The following is an 18,855-nucleotide window of genomic DNA, read 5'->3' on the forward strand; positions in this document are numbered from 1 at the left end:
CAATCGGAGTAACTATATAACTGGGTTTACCGTGCCCCTCTAATAGGCAGTCCACGGAAACCCGTCACTACAGTGACTAACCCACCAATTTTAATAAAATTTCGACAGTATAACGTGGCTTTTATTTTTCTATCCAGCCTGCATAGTAAAAACAACTTACATAAATTTCCCAATGCATTCACAAAATATAGCCACATATACTCATTTCTCATAAGCCATTCCTAGGAAAATATATATTTTTCAAGTAATTTGCAACCTCCAATTACTCAATTCCATAATCAATACAATATATTTTTATTTGTCACATTTATTCCTAAAACATCAAAAATCCCGTTTTAATCTCGTTCTCATTTCATAAAATACATAAAGGGCATTTAAAAATAAACTCTAGATAATTTACAATAATAATAAGTTTACTCACCGTTTGTACAAACTAAAAGCTTTCTAAGTGCCCCGATCACTACTCGTCGTGTACGACTTCTTTGCCTTTTCCGGAAGGCTCTCCTCCTAGACACATTATAAAAATTTACACAATTCATCATATTGATGCTAAATCACTATATAATTAACTTAAATCCTATACTAATGCATGGTATGAAATGCAATAGCCTAAAACGGCTTAAACGCGGTATTAACCTATTTTTGGCACTTTGCCCGATAAATTGCTAACGCGCTCCATTTTAGCTCTAAATCATCCCATTATCTCTCCAACATTTCTAACCATTAAATATCAGCCAATAACCTTCTAAAAACAACAAAATCAGCTCACTCCCTTCCTTGGAAAATTCGGCCAAAAATGGGACATTAAGTCGGTTAATTTTCTACTTTGTTTTTCTATCACGTTTAATCGTTTTTCATCATTTTCTCTTCATTTTCTTTAGAATAAAATCAATTCATCATCATTGTACAGCATTGAGCATCCAGCCAAGAGTGGATATTGTGAAAATTTAATGATTTCTTGCCCAATTTAATTTCTAAACACATTTAACTAACTAAAACTATCAATTTAACTAAAAATCAAAACCTAAAAATTTCAATTTCTCTCCCCTAGAATTTCGTCCAGCCCTTGATATCACTTTTTGATCTCTCTCCTCAAGCATGCTAAATGGAAATAAGGCATAGGAAAGGTAGAAATCAAGCTAAAATCGAAAAATCTTGCCGTTAGACGCGTAAACGGTCGAAAACCGTGAATTTCCCTTTGAATTTTCTTGTTTCTCTTTGGTTTTTCTTTTTTTCTTCCTTTCCTCTCTATTTCCTCTCTTGTTCTTCCTTATGGCCGGCCAGCACTTAAAATGGGCTGACTTTTCATTAAAATAATATTATTTCATTAAAAAAAATGCCACGTGTCACTTTCCCATTGGCCCATTTTTAAAATTTCATCCATTTGTTTCCAAATTTTCACCATACACTTGTCTCACATATCCATAGCTTAGATAAAATTCTCAGACTTATCCAAAGTCTCGGTGGAGTAATTTTTAAAATTTACACTTTTGCCCCCGTAAAAGTAAAAAATTACATTTTTGCCCCAAAAATTGAAAAATTGCCCATAGACATATTTTTTATCCCTTATACTCATACCATTCTCCAATTTGTCAAATTTGATCTAAATTCTCTCAAAATCTCAAATTTTGTCCGTGGGTGGCAAAATTACGATTTTGCCCCTACACTCCAAAAATCACCAGAATTAAACTTTTTCACTTCCTATCATTAAATTATACTCCAAATAGTTAATCTTGATCAAAAATTTCACTCCATGATCAAATTATTATCTTAGGTGGCAAAATGACGATTTTACCCCTAAACATCCAAATTTCCAATTTTACCCCAAATGAACCCTTGAACTCTGAACAATCATTTTTAGTCATTCCTAGACTATAAATTATTAAATTTCATCCTACAATTCCTATTTGAACTAGTTCAAGGTTAAATCAATTTAAGTGTACCGTTAGGTACAATATCAGGTTTCGTCTATTCTTAGGTACTTTTCTAGCGTAATAACATGCTACTCAATGCATGTATGTCATGACATGTATTTATAGGGTCGGGTTTTACAAATATTCTTGGTTAAGGTTCTAATGATGAGTTCTAGATTGAAAAAGTCTTTTATGCCAAATTCATTGATACATGGTACCATGTATCAAGAGATACAACCTAGAACCGAGGGATTGCATTCTGCTTCAAATATATTGATACATTGGAGCAATGTATTGATAGATGGGACAATATATCGATACATTGAACTAATGCCCATTTATCAATACATTGTTTTAATGTATTGATAGATAAAGCTTATTTTGAAACTTGAAAATTTTCAAAAAGTTTTCTAAAGAGGAAAATGAACTTGTTTTAGAACAAAATCCTTGAAAACCTTGATTTATGTTTCAAACACTCTTAAACAGATTGTTTAACTCTTTTAACCAAACTTCTTGAATTGGTTTTCAAACATTTAATGTTATTTTAAATTCTTACGAACTATTTTACAAACTTTGTTTATAAAAATATTTCATTTATCCCTGCACTATTTGAAAGATACTGGACATGAAGTTACGGTAAACGTATGTATCTCGAGTCATTTGAAAGACAATAAACTTGGGAACTATGGGATTATTTGATCTATAATCCGTTTAGAAGATAACTGACTTGGAGACCATGTGGCTATTTGATATGCTTGGCTAAGTGAGATTGATTTATGTTTTTGCTTGGAAAGGCGGGTGCGGATTCACAGTTATGCCTGATAAGGCACGTTCTACAAAACATATGATAAATGTTTATTTGCATATTTTTGAAAGTATATTTATTAAATACTCTTCCTTCTTAGTTTGTTTCCCCTCCCCGTATCTACTCACGGAGTTATTTATAATTCACACATATAAGTGCACTTGTTATTTCAGATTAATAGATTGCTTGGCTCGTTATCCTTTGGAGGGAGCTACTTATTCAATCAGTTTTGGTAGGTGGTCATATGGCATCTAGTAGGCATTAACCCTTTTATTCTAAGTCGTACTCCATTGGGTTTTTGTTTGGTTTAGTCTTTTATATTTGACTATTATAGATTATGACTTATTCATGTCATGTATTAAATGATATTATGGATGTTTGGCATGAGTTGGTTTATGGATTGTATTTGTCACAAGATGGCCTATATGTTAGTTTTGTTATATATGTTGCTTTTGCTTTATGAGCACGAGTGTGCTAGATTAATATTATATTTCTATTATATAATATATTCATGTTTATACTTGTTTCAAGTGATTCCATGGTGATGACTCCAATGAGGCATTTATGAGTATGTGGTTCACTTATTATACTAAGCCTGCATGAGTTAAGAGGGTAACTCCCATCGATACTCTTGCATCGGTTATGTCTCGGATTTGGGTCGTGACATGGCACTATCACGTCTCCTTAACATGTTGACTTGCCAATGCCATGTCACTCTTTAGGTTGAGGTTGCCATGTGGCACTTCAAAAGGCTACCACATCACTCTCTTTTTCTCCAAAACATGATGTGCTTTTGTTGCGATTCAAACTAAGGACCTTTAGCAAGCAGACCAAGGTTTTTACTTTACCATCATACTTAAGCCCTTACTTTTAAATATTTCTTGCTTTTGTTTCTTTGTTTTTTTCTTATCTCTTTTTCTTTCTTATTTTTAGTTCTTTTTTTCTCTCTCTCTCCTCCCACCATCTCTTAGAGGTAAAGAGAGAAAAGAAGGGAAAAAAAAGATGCTTTTATTGCTAGGGTTTTAGAGAGTGTAAGAAGGCTCCAAAAAGACAAAGTTTTGGGAAAAGAAAGGAAAAAAAAGAAAAAAAAATCAAAAGTAAAAAATAATTAAAAGTAAGGGTTTAGGCATGGTGGTAAGGACTTTGGTGTGCTAGAGGCCTCGAGTTCGAATCTCAATAAGAGCACATCATATTTTAGAAAAGAAAACAGTGGCGTGGTAACCTCCTAACATGCCATGTGGCAACTCGAACTTAGAGAATGACGTGACACTATCACATCACCTTGACATGGTGACATGGCCTGCCACGTTAGCAACCTTAATCAATCGTTACGATGCTGACTCAACATCTGTTGCCTCACATGCCACATCAACATCCGGTGCTACGTAAGCACCATGTCAGCATCATAATGGTTAATTTGGACATTCCATAATGGTTAATTTGGACTTAAAATATTAGAAAAACTAAATTGAAGCAATTCACAAAACTAAGAGACTAACATCACCTTAATATGTTGACATGGCCTGCCATGTTAGCAACCTTAATCAACCATTACGATGCTGACTCAACATTTGGTACCTCACATACCATGTCAGCATCTAGTGCTACGTTAGTGTCATGTTAGCATTGTTATGGTAAACAAAAAGATTAAATTGTCGTGATGTTAAATTGTTGCGATGTTGAATAGAGGGACTAAATTGAAAAAAAAATGCCTAAGTATAGGGACCATTTGGATACTTTAACCAATTGTTTTTTGTTTTGGATAATTTACTAAATTTTGTTAAAAACCCTAAATCAAGGTTAATAAACAAATATGATAATAATGTAGACTTAGTTTGATGCTTTTTATTTTTTTTTAAATCTTTAAGAAAATCATTTTCGGACATGTGGTAAAGTAAAAAGGTAAACACACAATTCTTAAGTGACAAGTTTTATTACCACATCATTTATCACGTGGCATTGATGTTATTAAAATGACACATCAACATGTCATGTGACAGATGACATGGCATAAAATTGCCAATTGTGACGTTGACTAATAGTGAACGATTAGTGAAATGAGTTTATTAGATATAAAATAAAAATTTAGAGGGTTTAATTAAACAAGATAAAAGAATATGACTTTAGATTTAATTGACTTTTTTTATATAATTTAAAGATTTATTTATGTATTTAGTCTTTTAATATATTATTCTATCTATTTTTAAAATTGTTTTATAGAATACATTTGAGTATTTAATTTATTAATTATTAAAAAAAAAAAAAAGGTTTCCTAGTGAAACGAAAGTTGACTTCACCTTACATTACATGCTCCAAAGGGGAAAAAGAAAAACCAATAGAACACAAATGGTATATAGTTGCTTTATTTTTTGGGTTTTCATGTTAAAGAGCAAAAAGAAAACTACAAAAGCGTTGGTCTTAACAGACGCAACCCGATAGCTTATCTTTCGTGCACCCACTCTCCATCTCTCCCCTGAGAGAGAAAATGGCGGCTTTCACTATGCTAACGCCATGGCAAGCCACCAGCTTGCATTATAATATTAACATTTGCCATTATCAAAATCAAAATGTTTATAATAGTACTAAAACTATTAACAAAGCTAAGTCCTCGTCCTCCTTGTTAAGTTATCATCCCTCCCCTGTTTTCTCTTCTCTTTCTACACTAGCCAAATCAAATATGCCACCAACCAATTTCTCGACTTCAGGTATTTGTCTCTCTTTTTTCACATCTATAATCAATTTTTATCTATATATTTTTGTTCATCTTTTCTTTTATTTCAGTTATTTCTAGTGGTTTGTATTTTGTTTTACCTGCTTCTGTTATTCTCTGTATGGTAGCGATCGGAAAAGTTTTGGATAAGACAGATAAGAGAAAAAAAATGAAATTGAAGCTTTCAAAACCTTATTCTATTATTTCTTAATGGGTATTCAAAATAATTTGAGAGCTTGACTCAGAATTTAATCTTTCAATGTTTGTTTAATGATGGTTTCTGAAAAAGTAGGAAAAAAATTCACCAAAAAGGTTTAAGTTTTGAGTTAGGTTTTATCTAAATCCAATCTACTGAAATTTTATTAATAATGGATATGTGAAAAGGATATGTTTTCTTCTTTTTATAGTCTCCCTGCTAATTTACTCAAGTTAAGAGATTCCCTCCTTTTAAATGCTCAATTTGCTAAGTTAATTACTGATCACTTCAAATTCAAGAAAGGGTTATTCTGTCCTTAGGAGACAAAGTAGGAAGTTTTAATAGACACAGAAATCAATTACATTGGATGTACATAGAAATCCTATGTGCTTGGAGTTGTCTAATTGTTATGCTGAAATGAGTTATAGCTTTAGCATTTCAATAATTTGCATATTTGAATGAATTTTAGTATACAATGACACTGTTGAGTTTCGTTTCTTTCTAGAGCTAGTTCCTCCTTACCTATTCGTAAAGATTTCAGTTTTTCTCAATTGCTTTTTTTATTTATTTAAATTAATTCTTCCTGCAGGCAGTAAATATTCATGGTTGCAGGACAATTCCATGCATCATGATGCTAGCATTGCCAGTGGATTGAGGCAGGGTCCAATATATTCAGTTTTTCCCTCAAAACCTGCAGCAGTGTCCTCTGTACAGGACCTTTATGAATTCATATGCTCTGGTCCTCTAATGGATAAAGTGGGACTGACCCCAGAAAAGATTGCTGAGTCCATTGACAAGTGGTTGTTTTATGGTTCAAAGCTTTGTCGACTGTTCCAGCTCAATGAACTTTACCTTACTATTCCTCAGAAAGCAAGGTTTTATCACTACTACATACCAGTCTTTGTATGGTGTGAAGAACAGATATTACAGCACATGTCCAAGTTTAAAGATGGGGAAGAGATACCTCCTTTAGTGGTATGGATAAATTTCTCAAATGATTGTCATGTGTGTTTGTATTCTCTTTTCGTCTTCAAATTCAGTACTATTTGGGATTTCATTCCATTAGGATATGGTAAAAGTTTCTTATTGCTGAAGGCCCGTGCAGTTGGTGCAAATTACTTGACTATTGTTTTGATCTTGTTGCACTTCTTTATGTGGTGCAGATTGGTTTCAGTGCACCACAGGGTTGTGGAAAGACAACACTAGTCTTTGCTCTTGATTATCTTTTTAGGATTACTGGCAGGTAGCTAGAAGAGCAATGGAATTTAATAAATAGAAGTAATTCATATCTCATTTGACTCATTAATAATACAAATTCAGAAAGTGGAAATAACTGAAATTACTGATATGAACCTTAATTGCAGGAAGTCTGCAACATTATCCATAGATGATTTCTATTTGACAGCAGAGGGTCAGGTAATAATTATGGACTTTTGGAACTTGCTAAAGTTTCTTCAGTTTTTCTTTTATCATTTTATGACACATGGTATACATTGATTATAGGCCAAATTGAGAGAAGAAAACCCCGGAAATGCACTTTTAGAGGTGGCTATTGATTTCTTTATTGATTTTTTATTTTCTGACTTAACAGAGCAGTGATTTGTTACTCACTCACCCAAGAACTCATAAGGGTTTTCTTTTCTTCTTTTAAATCTTCTTATGTCAGTTGCGTGGAAATGCTGGAAGCCATGATCTTCCATTCTCTGTTGAAACACTGACAGCTCTGAGCAGTTTAACTAAAGAAGGTGTTCTTTTTCACTCATCTTTCCTTGGCATGGTTCTCTTTATGTGCATCTCTTTCATGTTGACTTTGTTTGAGTTATACAGGTATGAGGATGAATCTTCCTCGATATGATAAAGTAAGCACAATATTAACAATTTACTTGCTTTGCAGTTGACCTTTTTGTTCAATTTTGCTTATGAATAATGTTTGTTTTTTCCAGTCTGCATATAGTGGAAGGGGTGACAGAGCTGATCCTTCAGTATGGCCTGAAGTTGAAGGGCCCCTAACGGTAAGAGAATCTTCAGCTAGAGCTGGGGAAGGTTGGGTACAATCTGTTTGGATTTAGATTGTTGAAAAAGTAAGATATCGTGGCCTATCCATCAACATGTTTATGTCATTTTATCAAAATTGATTACCATAAGTATTAAATTTATGCTTGAGTTATGTGAATAATTTTTTATACAAAAATAGCACAAACTCAATTTGTTGTCCAAAACCATTATCTATTTGGTAAGATTTCCATTTTATCGGCCTTCTATTGTAATGTGAGAATTCCGAATTTTAATCTAATGCTTTTTATTCCTTCTCCCCCCTTTCGTTTACTTATGTGTGATTTGGGTGGTCATTAGGTTGTTCTGTTTGAAGGCTGGATGCTTGGCTTCAAACCCCTTCCTACTGATAATGTTAAAGATGTTGATCCTCAGGTTAGAGCTCTAGAGTCTGCAGGGGCACTTATTGATGTTGCTGCTGCAGATTTAGTATTTATTTAGGTGTAAATAGTAGAAGGTCGTTTCTTCAACTAAACCTCACCTTTTATTGAACCCAAACAAGCCCGTAAACTTTGATTTACATTTAAAAAAGCCCTTAACTCCAATGAAAAATTAACTGTCGTTAAAACCAATGCCAACGAGTATTTTATGTCCATGTGGCATATGATCTGACGAGCTGAGGTGACTACATGGCAGTTGACATGGTCATATGGCAACTAATGTCGCCAAATGTGCTGACCACTTCAGCTGCCTTTGTCATAAGCCATGTCAACTGAAGTCAGCTGACATTAGTTGTGATGGCAATTAATTTTTCGTTACGGTTAAGGGCTTGTTTGGATTTAAATAAAAGATTAAGGGCTTGTTTGAGTACTATAAAATGTTAAAGGCTTAGTTGAAGAAATGACTATAGTTCAAGAGCTCTTTTGCTATTTAAGCCCTTTATTTATTTGTCATTTTGATAGGAAAGTTATAGATCAAGCTGTTGTTGATTTTGCAGCTGGAGATGGTAAATAAAAATCTTGAAGCATATTATGATGCATGGGACAAGTTCATTAAGGCATGGATTGTTATCAAAATTCAGGACCCAAGTTGTGTCTACCAATGGCGTCTGCAGGTTGGTTCTTATTTTGAAGTACTCCTGTCAACCTAATACCATACCCTGAGAACATCCTCTATTCATGGAGTATTCTCATCATTACTGTTGTAAATGATTTTTGGCAGGCTGAGATTGCCATGAGGGAGGCAGGGAAACCTGGAATGTCTGATGAGGAGGTGCATATACACATTTGTTCTATAACAAATTACATTTAGCAAAGCATCCTTAGTATTTTTATCATTTTAAAAATTTCTGATTCGGAGTGTCTGGTAATATGCACAGGTGAAAGATTTTGTTTCAAGGTACCTGCCTGCATACAAAGCTTACCTTCCTACCCTATATTCTGAAGGACCAAATGGATCAGATCCAAAGCGTCTCCTCCTAATTGAAATTGATGAAGGGAGGAATCCCATCCTAGCTGACTAAATCAAATAATTTTTTTTTTTGTTGAATATCAGTTTTAAATCCAATTTTGTTTTCTTGGAGAAGATGCGTTGTGAGGTGTAATTACTTGTAAATTTTATCATCAATATTTTGCAACGTATTCATATTGTAAATGTAACATAGTACAGGTGTCTTCAATGAAATTAAGTTTGTGTCACAAATCCTGATAATTGTGACATGCATTTAGATCAAGAAATGTGGTGAAAATTCCCAACTCTATTACCCACCCTGTTTCCTACTCTTGTCTCTTCTCCCCAAACAAAACCCATTTAAAACGAAGAAAATTATCAGCGAAAATTAAATATTTAGAGTATATTATTATTATTATTATTATTATGCAGGCATTGACAAGGAACCAAAGAGCATGCATTGAAGATCACATCATCATTAACAATTTGCAAAGATGAAAGAAAAATTATAATGCAAACGAAGCTATATGAAGGTTAACAGATAAAAGTAGTAAAGGATAAATTTATTGGGATGATTGCTTCTCTGAATTGACAGTCTCCTTCAAGAAATTCAGGGACAGCAACAGCAGGTATTTTCCAGGCAGCATTCGCATGCTTCATGGCAGCAACAGCAGCAACAAAGCGCAAACAAACTGCAACAAATTAACACAATCAAGTTGAAGTTTACAAGACACATCAAAAACAAAAAAAAAAAAAAAACGATATACAAACCAGGCATAGAGGAAGCCCTTATCGTCATGGCGTTTGTTAACATGATCATAGTATGAAATCTGTTGCTGTGGTGGTGCATCCATTTTGTATGACTATTAATTTGATACAAATTTGATGAACAGGATAAGAAAATAGTTCCCCATTAAATTTTATAGGGGAAGGGAGACCATTAATGGTATCTCTCAAGAAAGGTTCCTTTGTCTATCTGCCTCCATTAATTATGGCAGTTAGAAGACAGTAGGAAAGAGGCTAGAGGAAACTCAACTCCATACCTCTTCAACCATGAAAAAACCATGCTTGTTAAACCAGCCACATGGCAGCTTTTAATGTCACGATAAAGCACGAATCTGTAACAATCCTTCATTCAGTTAATTTTGGCTACATTCTTGGGCTACTTCCTGAGACAACTTTCAACTAAATGTGATTAGTTGCAACTTTTCTGACCTGTCTGTTTTTACTTTCACTTCAGTTTTACTGGAGTTTACTCATTTCCTGCTTTAATAGCAAAACCCATTAAATTGTTTCCACCTTTTCAGCTGGGCAACTGTGAGCCACCGCTGATACAATAACTTGAAGTGCTAGTCATAAGCACATCAAGGTGGTGGTTCAAAGGCCAATAACTTGGGGATTAACCAACAGATTTAACTCCTTATTAAGCAATCGAGCCAGATCTGCAGTTAAAGTTAGCTGCCTGAAACTGTCCATGTAAAGGGACGTTTTACATTGTTTAAATTTTCTCATCCATCCATCTCAGCAAAGTAACATCTGGTGAATGTTCGAGAAATTAGCAAGCATTCTTGAAGCTTACCGTTTTCTCATGTTGAAAAGAGATCACAAGTTCTTGATTGACCTGAAAATATTTGGCTTCAAATGTATCCAATACACAGGAATCAATAACCTCTATCTTGATTTGGAGAATGGCCCACTGCCTGAAATCAAGCTGTCATTGATATGAATCAAACATTTTTATGGTTGACAATGCCTCATTCTATGCTGGTACTTCACTTACGTTTGAAGAGAAGAGCTCACCACAAATAAAAGGAACCAAAATTCAGATAAGATTTTGGAAGCCATCCAACCATAGAACCGAAAGGTTCCTCAGTCAGGTCGTGACACTAGGGTTGGTTAAATTCTTCCAAAGAAATAAAAAAAAGAAATGAGGATTTCAAGACTTTTGACCATGATGCTTAATTTCATTATGGAAACTAAGCAATATGACGATTTTGGTCTCTCATTTTCCCTTTTTTGAGGTGGTCATGATGAGGCATGCAGGTGCTACCCGTAACTAAGATGGCAAAGACACACTACAAAAAAACACAGTTTTTCCGACGGAAAAAATTCTGTTAGAAATTTTCAAAGGATATCAATCCAAAATTTTTATTGTTATTTCCGACAGAATATTTCCGTTGGAAATCAGTTGGAAAATTTGTTTGCGCCAAAAAAAAAAACTCGGACCAAATTTTTTAACAGAATTTCCAACGGAAAATTTTCAGTTGGAAATTTGAAGAACAAAAAAAAATTGAAAGCGTTCCAACGAATTTACAATGGATTTCTAATGGAATTTGAACAAAAAGTTATACTAATTTTCCCGACGGATTTCCGACGGATTTCCAACTGAAAATTTCCATTAGAACATTTGTTAGCCCCAAAAAAAAATTCTCCATCCAAATTTTCCAACGGAAAAATTTCCGTTGGAAATTTGAAGGAAAAAAATTTTGAAAGCTTTCCAACGGATTTCCAACGGAATTTAAATAAAAACTAAACTCATCTTTCCGACGTATTTCCAATGGAAATTTTCCAACGGAATATTTCCGTTGAAATTCTGTTGGAAAATTTGTTAGCAACAAAAAGAAATTCTCCCACCAAATTTTTCAATGGAATTTCCAACGGAATTTTTCAACGGAAAATTTTTCGTTGGCAATCCGTTGGAAATCTGAAGAACAAAAAAAATTTGAAAGCTTTCCAACAGAAATTGAACAAAAAATTCAACTAATTTTTCCAACAAAAATTTTCCAACTTATTTTCCAATCAAAAAAATTTCAGCCACCACCATTTTCGACGAAATTTCTAACGGATTTTCGTTGAAAATTTGTCGAAAAGCTTAAGGAGTCAAAAAATTAATGAGACTGGCAAAGTTTCTAACGGAAAATTCTGTTGGTAATAGTAATATTTTAATTTTTTCCTTAATATATTTTAGACATTTTATAAATTTTATTAATCTTTTATAAAAAATAGATATTAATAATAGCAAATACATACATATTGAAGGTATAATATTTAAAAGTTTAAGTATGTTTTCCTTTGATTAATTTTGTACATTTTTTTAAAACTTTATTGAATCATACATTATAAATTAATAATTCCAAATTCATTAATTTTATAACATTAAAAAATTTATAAAAAGAACAAAATAAATTTGTTAAATTTATAAAAATACACGATAAGTTATAATAATAAATTAAGCAAAAAATAATAATACTTTATGTATGTTTTAATTGTAATTAGTTAATATATATAAATTAATAAAATATATTTATAATAAACGTATTAATATAATATATTTAAAATATATTAATTTATTATATCTATGTATACAAATTAGAATCATAGCTATAGAATATATATATATATATATATATATATATATATATATATATATATATATATATATATATATAGAAAAACCTACAGTATTCACAAAAAAAATCTATATGTATAACCTATTGTATTAATATGAAAGTACAAGTTATATTCTTTAATTGATATAACTTTATAATTAAGTTAATATATATATATATATATATATATATGTATTTATATGTTTACATACATATATGTATGCATACAACTTTATGTATATGAGTTAATATATATGTTTACATACATGTATATGAGTTAATACATTTATGTTTACATACAACTTTATATAACTTTATAATTAAGTTAATATATATATATATATATGTATGTATTATTCACAAAAAAAATCTATATATATAACCTATTGTATTAATATGTATGTATATGAGATATTAAAATATCCTACATATATATATATATTAATATATTTTATATGTAAGCTTCTAGTAAATTTCATTTATATGATTACAATTATTAATTTTATTAGTTATATATTATCATACTTTTTATAAAATTATATTGATAATTTGTAATATATCAAAGTATAACATATAATTTGTATCATAAATATATGTATATAATAAATTTAGTAATATAACATTAAGTTTTATAGTGAGTAATATTAAAAAAATAAATTTATTAATAAAAATTAAAATATTCACATTTGTGTCATTGTAAAGACTTGAACCTCTGACCACATGTTAAATGAAATAAACTTTAACCAATTCTACCACCCTCCTAAACTATTTTAACCCACGATCAGCTCCTAAAAATCCCATGTCCGATGTTTAGTTAAGCCAAAAGCCCAAAACGACGCCGTTTTATGGAGTATAGAGGGATTTTGGTGAGTCACAAAATGGCATCGTTTTGTAACCTTGAAACCCTAAGTATAAAATGAAAATTTCTCCTTTCTCCCTTATTTCCCTCGTCCATATTCTCTCTCTACCATCCGACGCTCTAACCTCTCTCTAAAACTCGATCCTTTTTCTTTTATCTCATTTCCCATCGGCTTCTCTTTTAGTCGACGTTCCCTCTTTTCTTCTTCTTTTTTCTTTTCCTTCGCTATCTTTTGCTCGCCTTTCTCCTTTACCGTCGGCAGCTCTCCCGGTCGGCGTCTTCTTCTCTCTTTCTCTTTTCCCTCTTTTTCTTTTTTTTTCTCTTCTCTTTTCCTTTGTCGGTTCTTCTAGCACCAGTCGACGCTTCAAAAACGTTCTCATTTCTTCTCTCTGCCGTTCACCCTTGCTGCCGACTACCCAAAACCCCAACTACATGTCGCCGACCTTTCCTAATCGAATCTCTCTCGTCCTTTGTCGGCTCTTCTACCACCAGTCCATGAGTTACAAAAACTGGAATTTGGCATGTTGTTTGAACTTTCTCGATTTTGACATTCACCTTGAAAATATACTTTTGCTTTTGCTGGAACAAAACCAGCCACATATTGGGTATGCCTACAATCTCCATAAACTGTAGTTTTAACTTTTGCTAATTAAAATGAAAAATAAAATGTTTCACGGCAATTTGATTCTTCATTTTTAGCCAACCCTTGTTATAAGGTCATCACGATAAATGATATTCATATTAATGGGCTGGCAGTCTGAACAGATTTTTGTAGGTAGTCTAGATCATGCTTGGATCTGTACTTTATTTACATAGTTAAATTGACAAACTTTATGCAGATACTGGATCTAATAGATGGCATGCGAGGGTTTGTAAACGAAAGTCAGGCCGCCTTATATGTTTTATGGCTTGCATTCTACTTCGATATAGTTGTTTTCATTTGAAATGTTTCTTAGTGCCATTAAACATCTTCTAAAATTTGTTAGGTTTAGCATCGAACCAGTTGCCTTATTGTTATTGGCCTGTACTTATTTAACAATCTTACTGATATGGTACAAGATTCAAGATAATAAACAATATTCTGTTGTTCATGAACCATGCATTACATTCAAATGGAACATATGTAATATATATGCACGCTTAAAATTTGTAAAATATGTAGTTATATGCATACCACAATTTCAATCATAAGTCTCACATTTGTTTTTCTGGTTTAGTTCTTCCAATAAAACCAACATATGAGAAGTTCTGTGATTGTAAACGTAGAAGGAACAATTGTCTCCTTAGTGAAATTAAATAAAATAAACCAATATTATTAGTGGCTATCAAATTGCTACAAATTGTTGCTTCTGTACTTGTTTAGGGGTACAATTACATTTTGAAAAAATAGGGTACAATACAAAAAAAATCGTGAGTAGCATACAATTTGCTGACATTGTTGCCTGTTTTTGAGTGCTAAACACTACTGCTGGATATTTTGTTTTCTAAAGCTTATTGTAAATCTTTTCCCTCATGTAAATCTCTTTTAGCATAATGGAAGAGAAGTTTGCTGCTTAAATCAGTTGCTCGGCTTTTGTTCTCTCATCTCTACATCTTCTACTGTTATTGTCCACATCTTCCAACACTCTTCGCCAGTGTCACTAAGCACAGGTATTTTTTACCCTCCCACCCCAGTATTTACAATTCGCATAAATAGTAAGGATTGATTGCTTATTTACCTTATTAATTTGATGGACTCTTTTATTATTATTATTATTACCTTAATTTTTTATTGTGGTGTATATTGAATAATAATACTGTCTTCGATGGATGTATTGCACTTTTAAGACATAAGAAAAGAACAACATTACAGTCAAACCTAAAATCCGTAACAAAACGTAACTGATCACAACCACATGAATTAACTTTAGCATAATTGATTTAAGGCTTAATCCGTAACAAAAGACATGTAGTACAGCCAAACATATTGTCCTAATGATAAGCAAAGAAGAGTTGAGACTTTTAAGTTTAGCATTCATTAATTGGTCAAGTCATGATATTAAATTGGTAACTTTCCTAAAGCTGCTTGAAACTGGAGAAGATATAAGCGAAATAAAATATGAAAAAATTAAGAATGATATGTGTAATTTTTAAAAATTAACTATTTACTTATTTCTTGGGAAATTGACTAATTACTTTTATATCTAAATATTTTTAAATTTTTGAATAATTAATAAAAAAAATCAAAACTCTTTACTTTAAAAAAACTAGCAAATCCTTGCGTATGTTGGAAATTGATTAGTTTTATCATAAAAAAGTTATCATGAGGTGAGGTCCAATTGGTTGAGTCCAAAAGTAAAAGTATAAGAGTTTTCGCCATTTCTCACTTACTTGGTTTTATAGGATACGTGACACTCATTAATACATAGATAAGCTCGTGAATATGAATTTATCTACTCGTTTATAAAGTTACACTTGTATACCATCTTGTTTTTTTGTTTTCATTCTTGTATGGAATCATTTATACTATCCTAAGATGTTATCAGTTTTTAAAATTTATATTAAAAATTTATATTAAAAATTCATATTGTAGTTGTTAACAAATTTTATTGTAAACAATAGTGGAAATTACTCTTGACTATTATATTCTATGACACTTAGGATTACAAAATGACGGGAGATCGCTCTTGGATGTACCGTCGCTTAACTTCTTATGGATTCATTATTGATGAATTTGTAAATGGAGTTAATGAATTCATAAATTTTGCATGTTCTAATTCTACATTTATGTGGGAGAATAAAATTAGATGCTCTTACTCTCGATGTAGTAACAACAAGTTTCTAGATTCCGATAAGGTGACAAAGCACATCCTTAGAAAGGGTTTTACTGGTGCTTACATAATTTGGAGTTTAGATGAAGAACATGATGTTGAACAATCATCAAGAAGTAGAGATAGAGTTGAACCACATGCTAGTAATGAGGAACATGATTACGGGGAACCTACATATGAAGAGGAAATAGAAAATGCATATACTAGAATGGTTAGGGATGCTGTTGGTCCATAAGTTGCTTTCAACCATGGTTATGAAAATGAGTCAAGGTTTGTGGAAGAAGATCCAAATCCAAATGCATCTAGCTTTTACTCTTTGTTAAGCAATGTAGAGGAACCTTTGTGGTCAGGTTGCACAAAGCACACAACTCTTTCAACTGTGTCATAACTTTTAAATGTTAAGTCAGAGTACAATTTGAGTAAATCATGTTTTGATCGACTGTTGGAGATAATAAAGAATATGTTGCCATCAGATGAAAATTTACCTACTGACTTTTATAGAATGAAGAAAAAGGTAGCAAAACTTGGCCTAGGATATATCAAAATTCATGCTTACAAAAACAATTGTATGTTATTTTATGAAGAAACAGCTAATTTTGAGCATTGAATGATATGTGAGCATCCTCAGTGTAAATTGAGGAAATCAAGTGGGAAAAGGCAGAAGAAAATACCTTACAAGATTTTGCGTTCTTGCCACTAATACCCAGGCTTCAAAGGCTTTATATGTCTTGCAAAACTGCTGAACATATGACGTGGCATGTGCAAAACCAAAGGGATGATAGAGTCCTTAGACACCCTATTGGTGGTGAAACTTGGCAACACTTCAACCGCACACATGAGTTATTTGCAATGGAACCTCGAAATGCCAGACTAAGGTTATATGCTGACGGTTTCAATCCTTTTGGACTGACTGCGAAACCTTATTCTGTTTGGCTAGTAATGCTCTGTGTGTACAACTTACCCCCATGGATGTGTATGAAACAACAATATATATTTCTTAATATGGTTATTCTGGGGAAGAAAAATCCAAGTCAAAACATAGATATTTTCTGAAGGCCATTAATAGATGAGTTGCAAGTATTGTGGACCCAGGGAGTTGTCACGTATAATGTATATAGGAAACAAAATTTTAATATGAGGGTAGCATTATTATGGACAATTAATGATTTTTCTGCATACGGTATGTTGTCAGGCTAGAGTACTCATGGACGATTATCAAGTCCCTATTGCATGGAACATTCTAAATCTTTCATATTGGATCATGGTAGGAAACCTTGCTTTTTTATTGTCATCGGTAATTCTTGCTAATCATCCTTTGAGAAGGTAGAGAGACAAATTTATACGAAAAAGAGTTGAACATGACTTACCATTTCCTCGATTATCAGGTGACGAAATATTGTCACGTTTGAACTCGCTTTCTCATCTCCCATTCGGAACAAAATGTGGTGACCAGAAGATTTCGGGTTATGGTGTAAGTCATAATTGGGTGAAGAAGAAAATCTTTTGGGCTCTGCCTTATTGGCATACGCTTCTTATTCATCACAATCTCAATGTGATGCATATTGAATGTAATGTATTCGAGAATATATTCAACACAATGATGGATGTTAAGGGAAAGACAAAAGACAACTTAAAGGCACGACAAGATTTGAAGGTGTATTGCAAGCGGCGAGAATTGGAATTGCTGAAAAATAATGGAAAAATTTACAAACCTAAAGTTGCGTACACCTTAAATAAGGAGGAAATAAGAAATGTCTGTGCTTGGGTGAAACAATTGAGATTCCCTGATGGTTTTGTGTCGAACATTTCTCGGTGTGTTAATGAGATTAATTGTAAATTTTATGGGATGAAAAGTCATGATTGTCATGTTTTCTTATAACGATTGCTGCCAACTGTCTTGCGTGATATGGTGCCTCACTCAATTTGGGATGCGATTACTGAGATGTCTCACTTTTTTAGGGATTTATGCCCAATTGAAATACTTGAAGATCATATGGAAACTTTGCAAGGAAAAATATATGAAACTATTTGCAAACTAGAAAAGATCTTTCCTCCCGGTTTCTTTGACTGTTTGGAGCATTTACCTTACGAGGCAAAGGTTAGTGGACCCATCCAGTATCGATGGATGTATCCATTTGAGAGGTATTATAATTGTTATTTGTTTTCAAATAATTTAAGACAAGAGTTTAAGGTCCTTTATAAGTTTGATGACAGAAGAAAGGAATAAAGCAATGACAGAAGCCAAAACAAACAACATTAGAGATTGCAAAGGCATGTCAAGGGAATGGATCATAAACGAAATATGGGATGCCCTTATCGATATGGTATGGGGTACAGAAGAATGGCAAAACAAATCGAGAAAAGCAAGGCAAAATCAATTAACGTCAAAAGAAGGAAGCATTCCAAAGCACACTAGCGGTTCAGTTCCATTTGTGGTCCATGCAAAAAAGATTGTATGAATTAATCTTACTTCACATTTATATGGGTTTAGGTTTTCTTGCAAACTAAATTTAAATTGTATGTTTATTAGTTTTACTTTGGTTTGTCCTTACATGTTATTTATATATATCGATTATGATTGACTATATATAGTTGTAAATAAATGCAGGCAATTAAGCTGAAACAAGATGTTAGCTTTTTGGAAGTGTTCAACCGCACTCATAAGCATTTAGGTGGTCATGGTGATTTTGTAGATAACAAGTCCAAGTCTAGAGTGTACGCACAAAATTGAT

At 32.6% G+C, this 18,855-nt stretch overlaps 1 protein-coding gene and 1 non-coding gene across 2 annotated transcripts; one reads left to right on the forward strand and one right to left on the reverse strand.

Annotated features, from left to right (window-relative positions):
- The first annotated feature begins 5,091 nt into the window (after positions 1-5,091).
- LOC18595852 (P-loop containing nucleoside triphosphate hydrolases superfamily protein) lies at positions 5,092-9,317 on the forward strand. Its single transcript, XM_018124003.2, has 12 exons — positions 5,092-5,423; positions 6,214-6,599; positions 6,788-6,867; positions 6,989-7,040; positions 7,128-7,169; positions 7,291-7,369; positions 7,452-7,483; positions 7,568-7,636; positions 7,977-8,051; positions 8,614-8,730; positions 8,838-8,888; positions 8,995-9,317. The coding sequence occupies exons 1-12, from the start codon at positions 5,204-5,206 to the stop codon at positions 9,136-9,138; spliced, it is 1,347 nt and encodes a 448-aa protein (XP_017979492.2). The 5' UTR covers positions 5,092-5,203; the 3' UTR covers positions 9,139-9,317.
- Positions 9,318-9,500: 183 nt separating this feature from the next.
- LOC18595853 (uncharacterized) lies at positions 9,501-10,359 on the reverse strand. The gene is made up of 2 exons (XR_016027227.1): positions 9,837-10,359; positions 9,501-9,757 (listed from the first exon to the last, which is right to left on the reverse strand). It is a non-coding gene; the product is annotated as an uncharacterized LOC18595853 (transcript).
- Between the last annotated feature and the right edge of the window lie 8,496 nt (positions 10,360-18,855).

Source organism: Theobroma cacao, chromosome 6 (assembly GCF_053813885.1).
Source record: "Theobroma cacao isolate CCN51 chromosome 6, ASM5381388v1, whole genome shotgun sequence".
In the NCBI taxonomy this organism is placed as follows: Eukaryota; Viridiplantae; Streptophyta; class Magnoliopsida; order Malvales; family Malvaceae; genus Theobroma; species Theobroma cacao.

Excerpts from the sequence above, each read along its gene's own strand:
- LOC18595852 (XM_018124003.2), top strand. The coding sequence starts at position 5,204 with ATGGCGGCTTTCACTATGCTAACGCCATGGCAAGCCACCAGCTTGCAT. Across the intron at positions 6,868-6,988 it reads CTTTTTAGGATTACTGGCAG|GAAGTCTGCAACATTATCCA; the intron begins GTAGCTAGAAGA and ends CCTTAATTGCAG. Across the intron at positions 8,889-8,994 it reads CTGGAATGTCTGATGAGGAG|GTGAAAGATTTTGTTTCAAG; the intron begins GTGCATATACAC and ends TAATATGCACAG.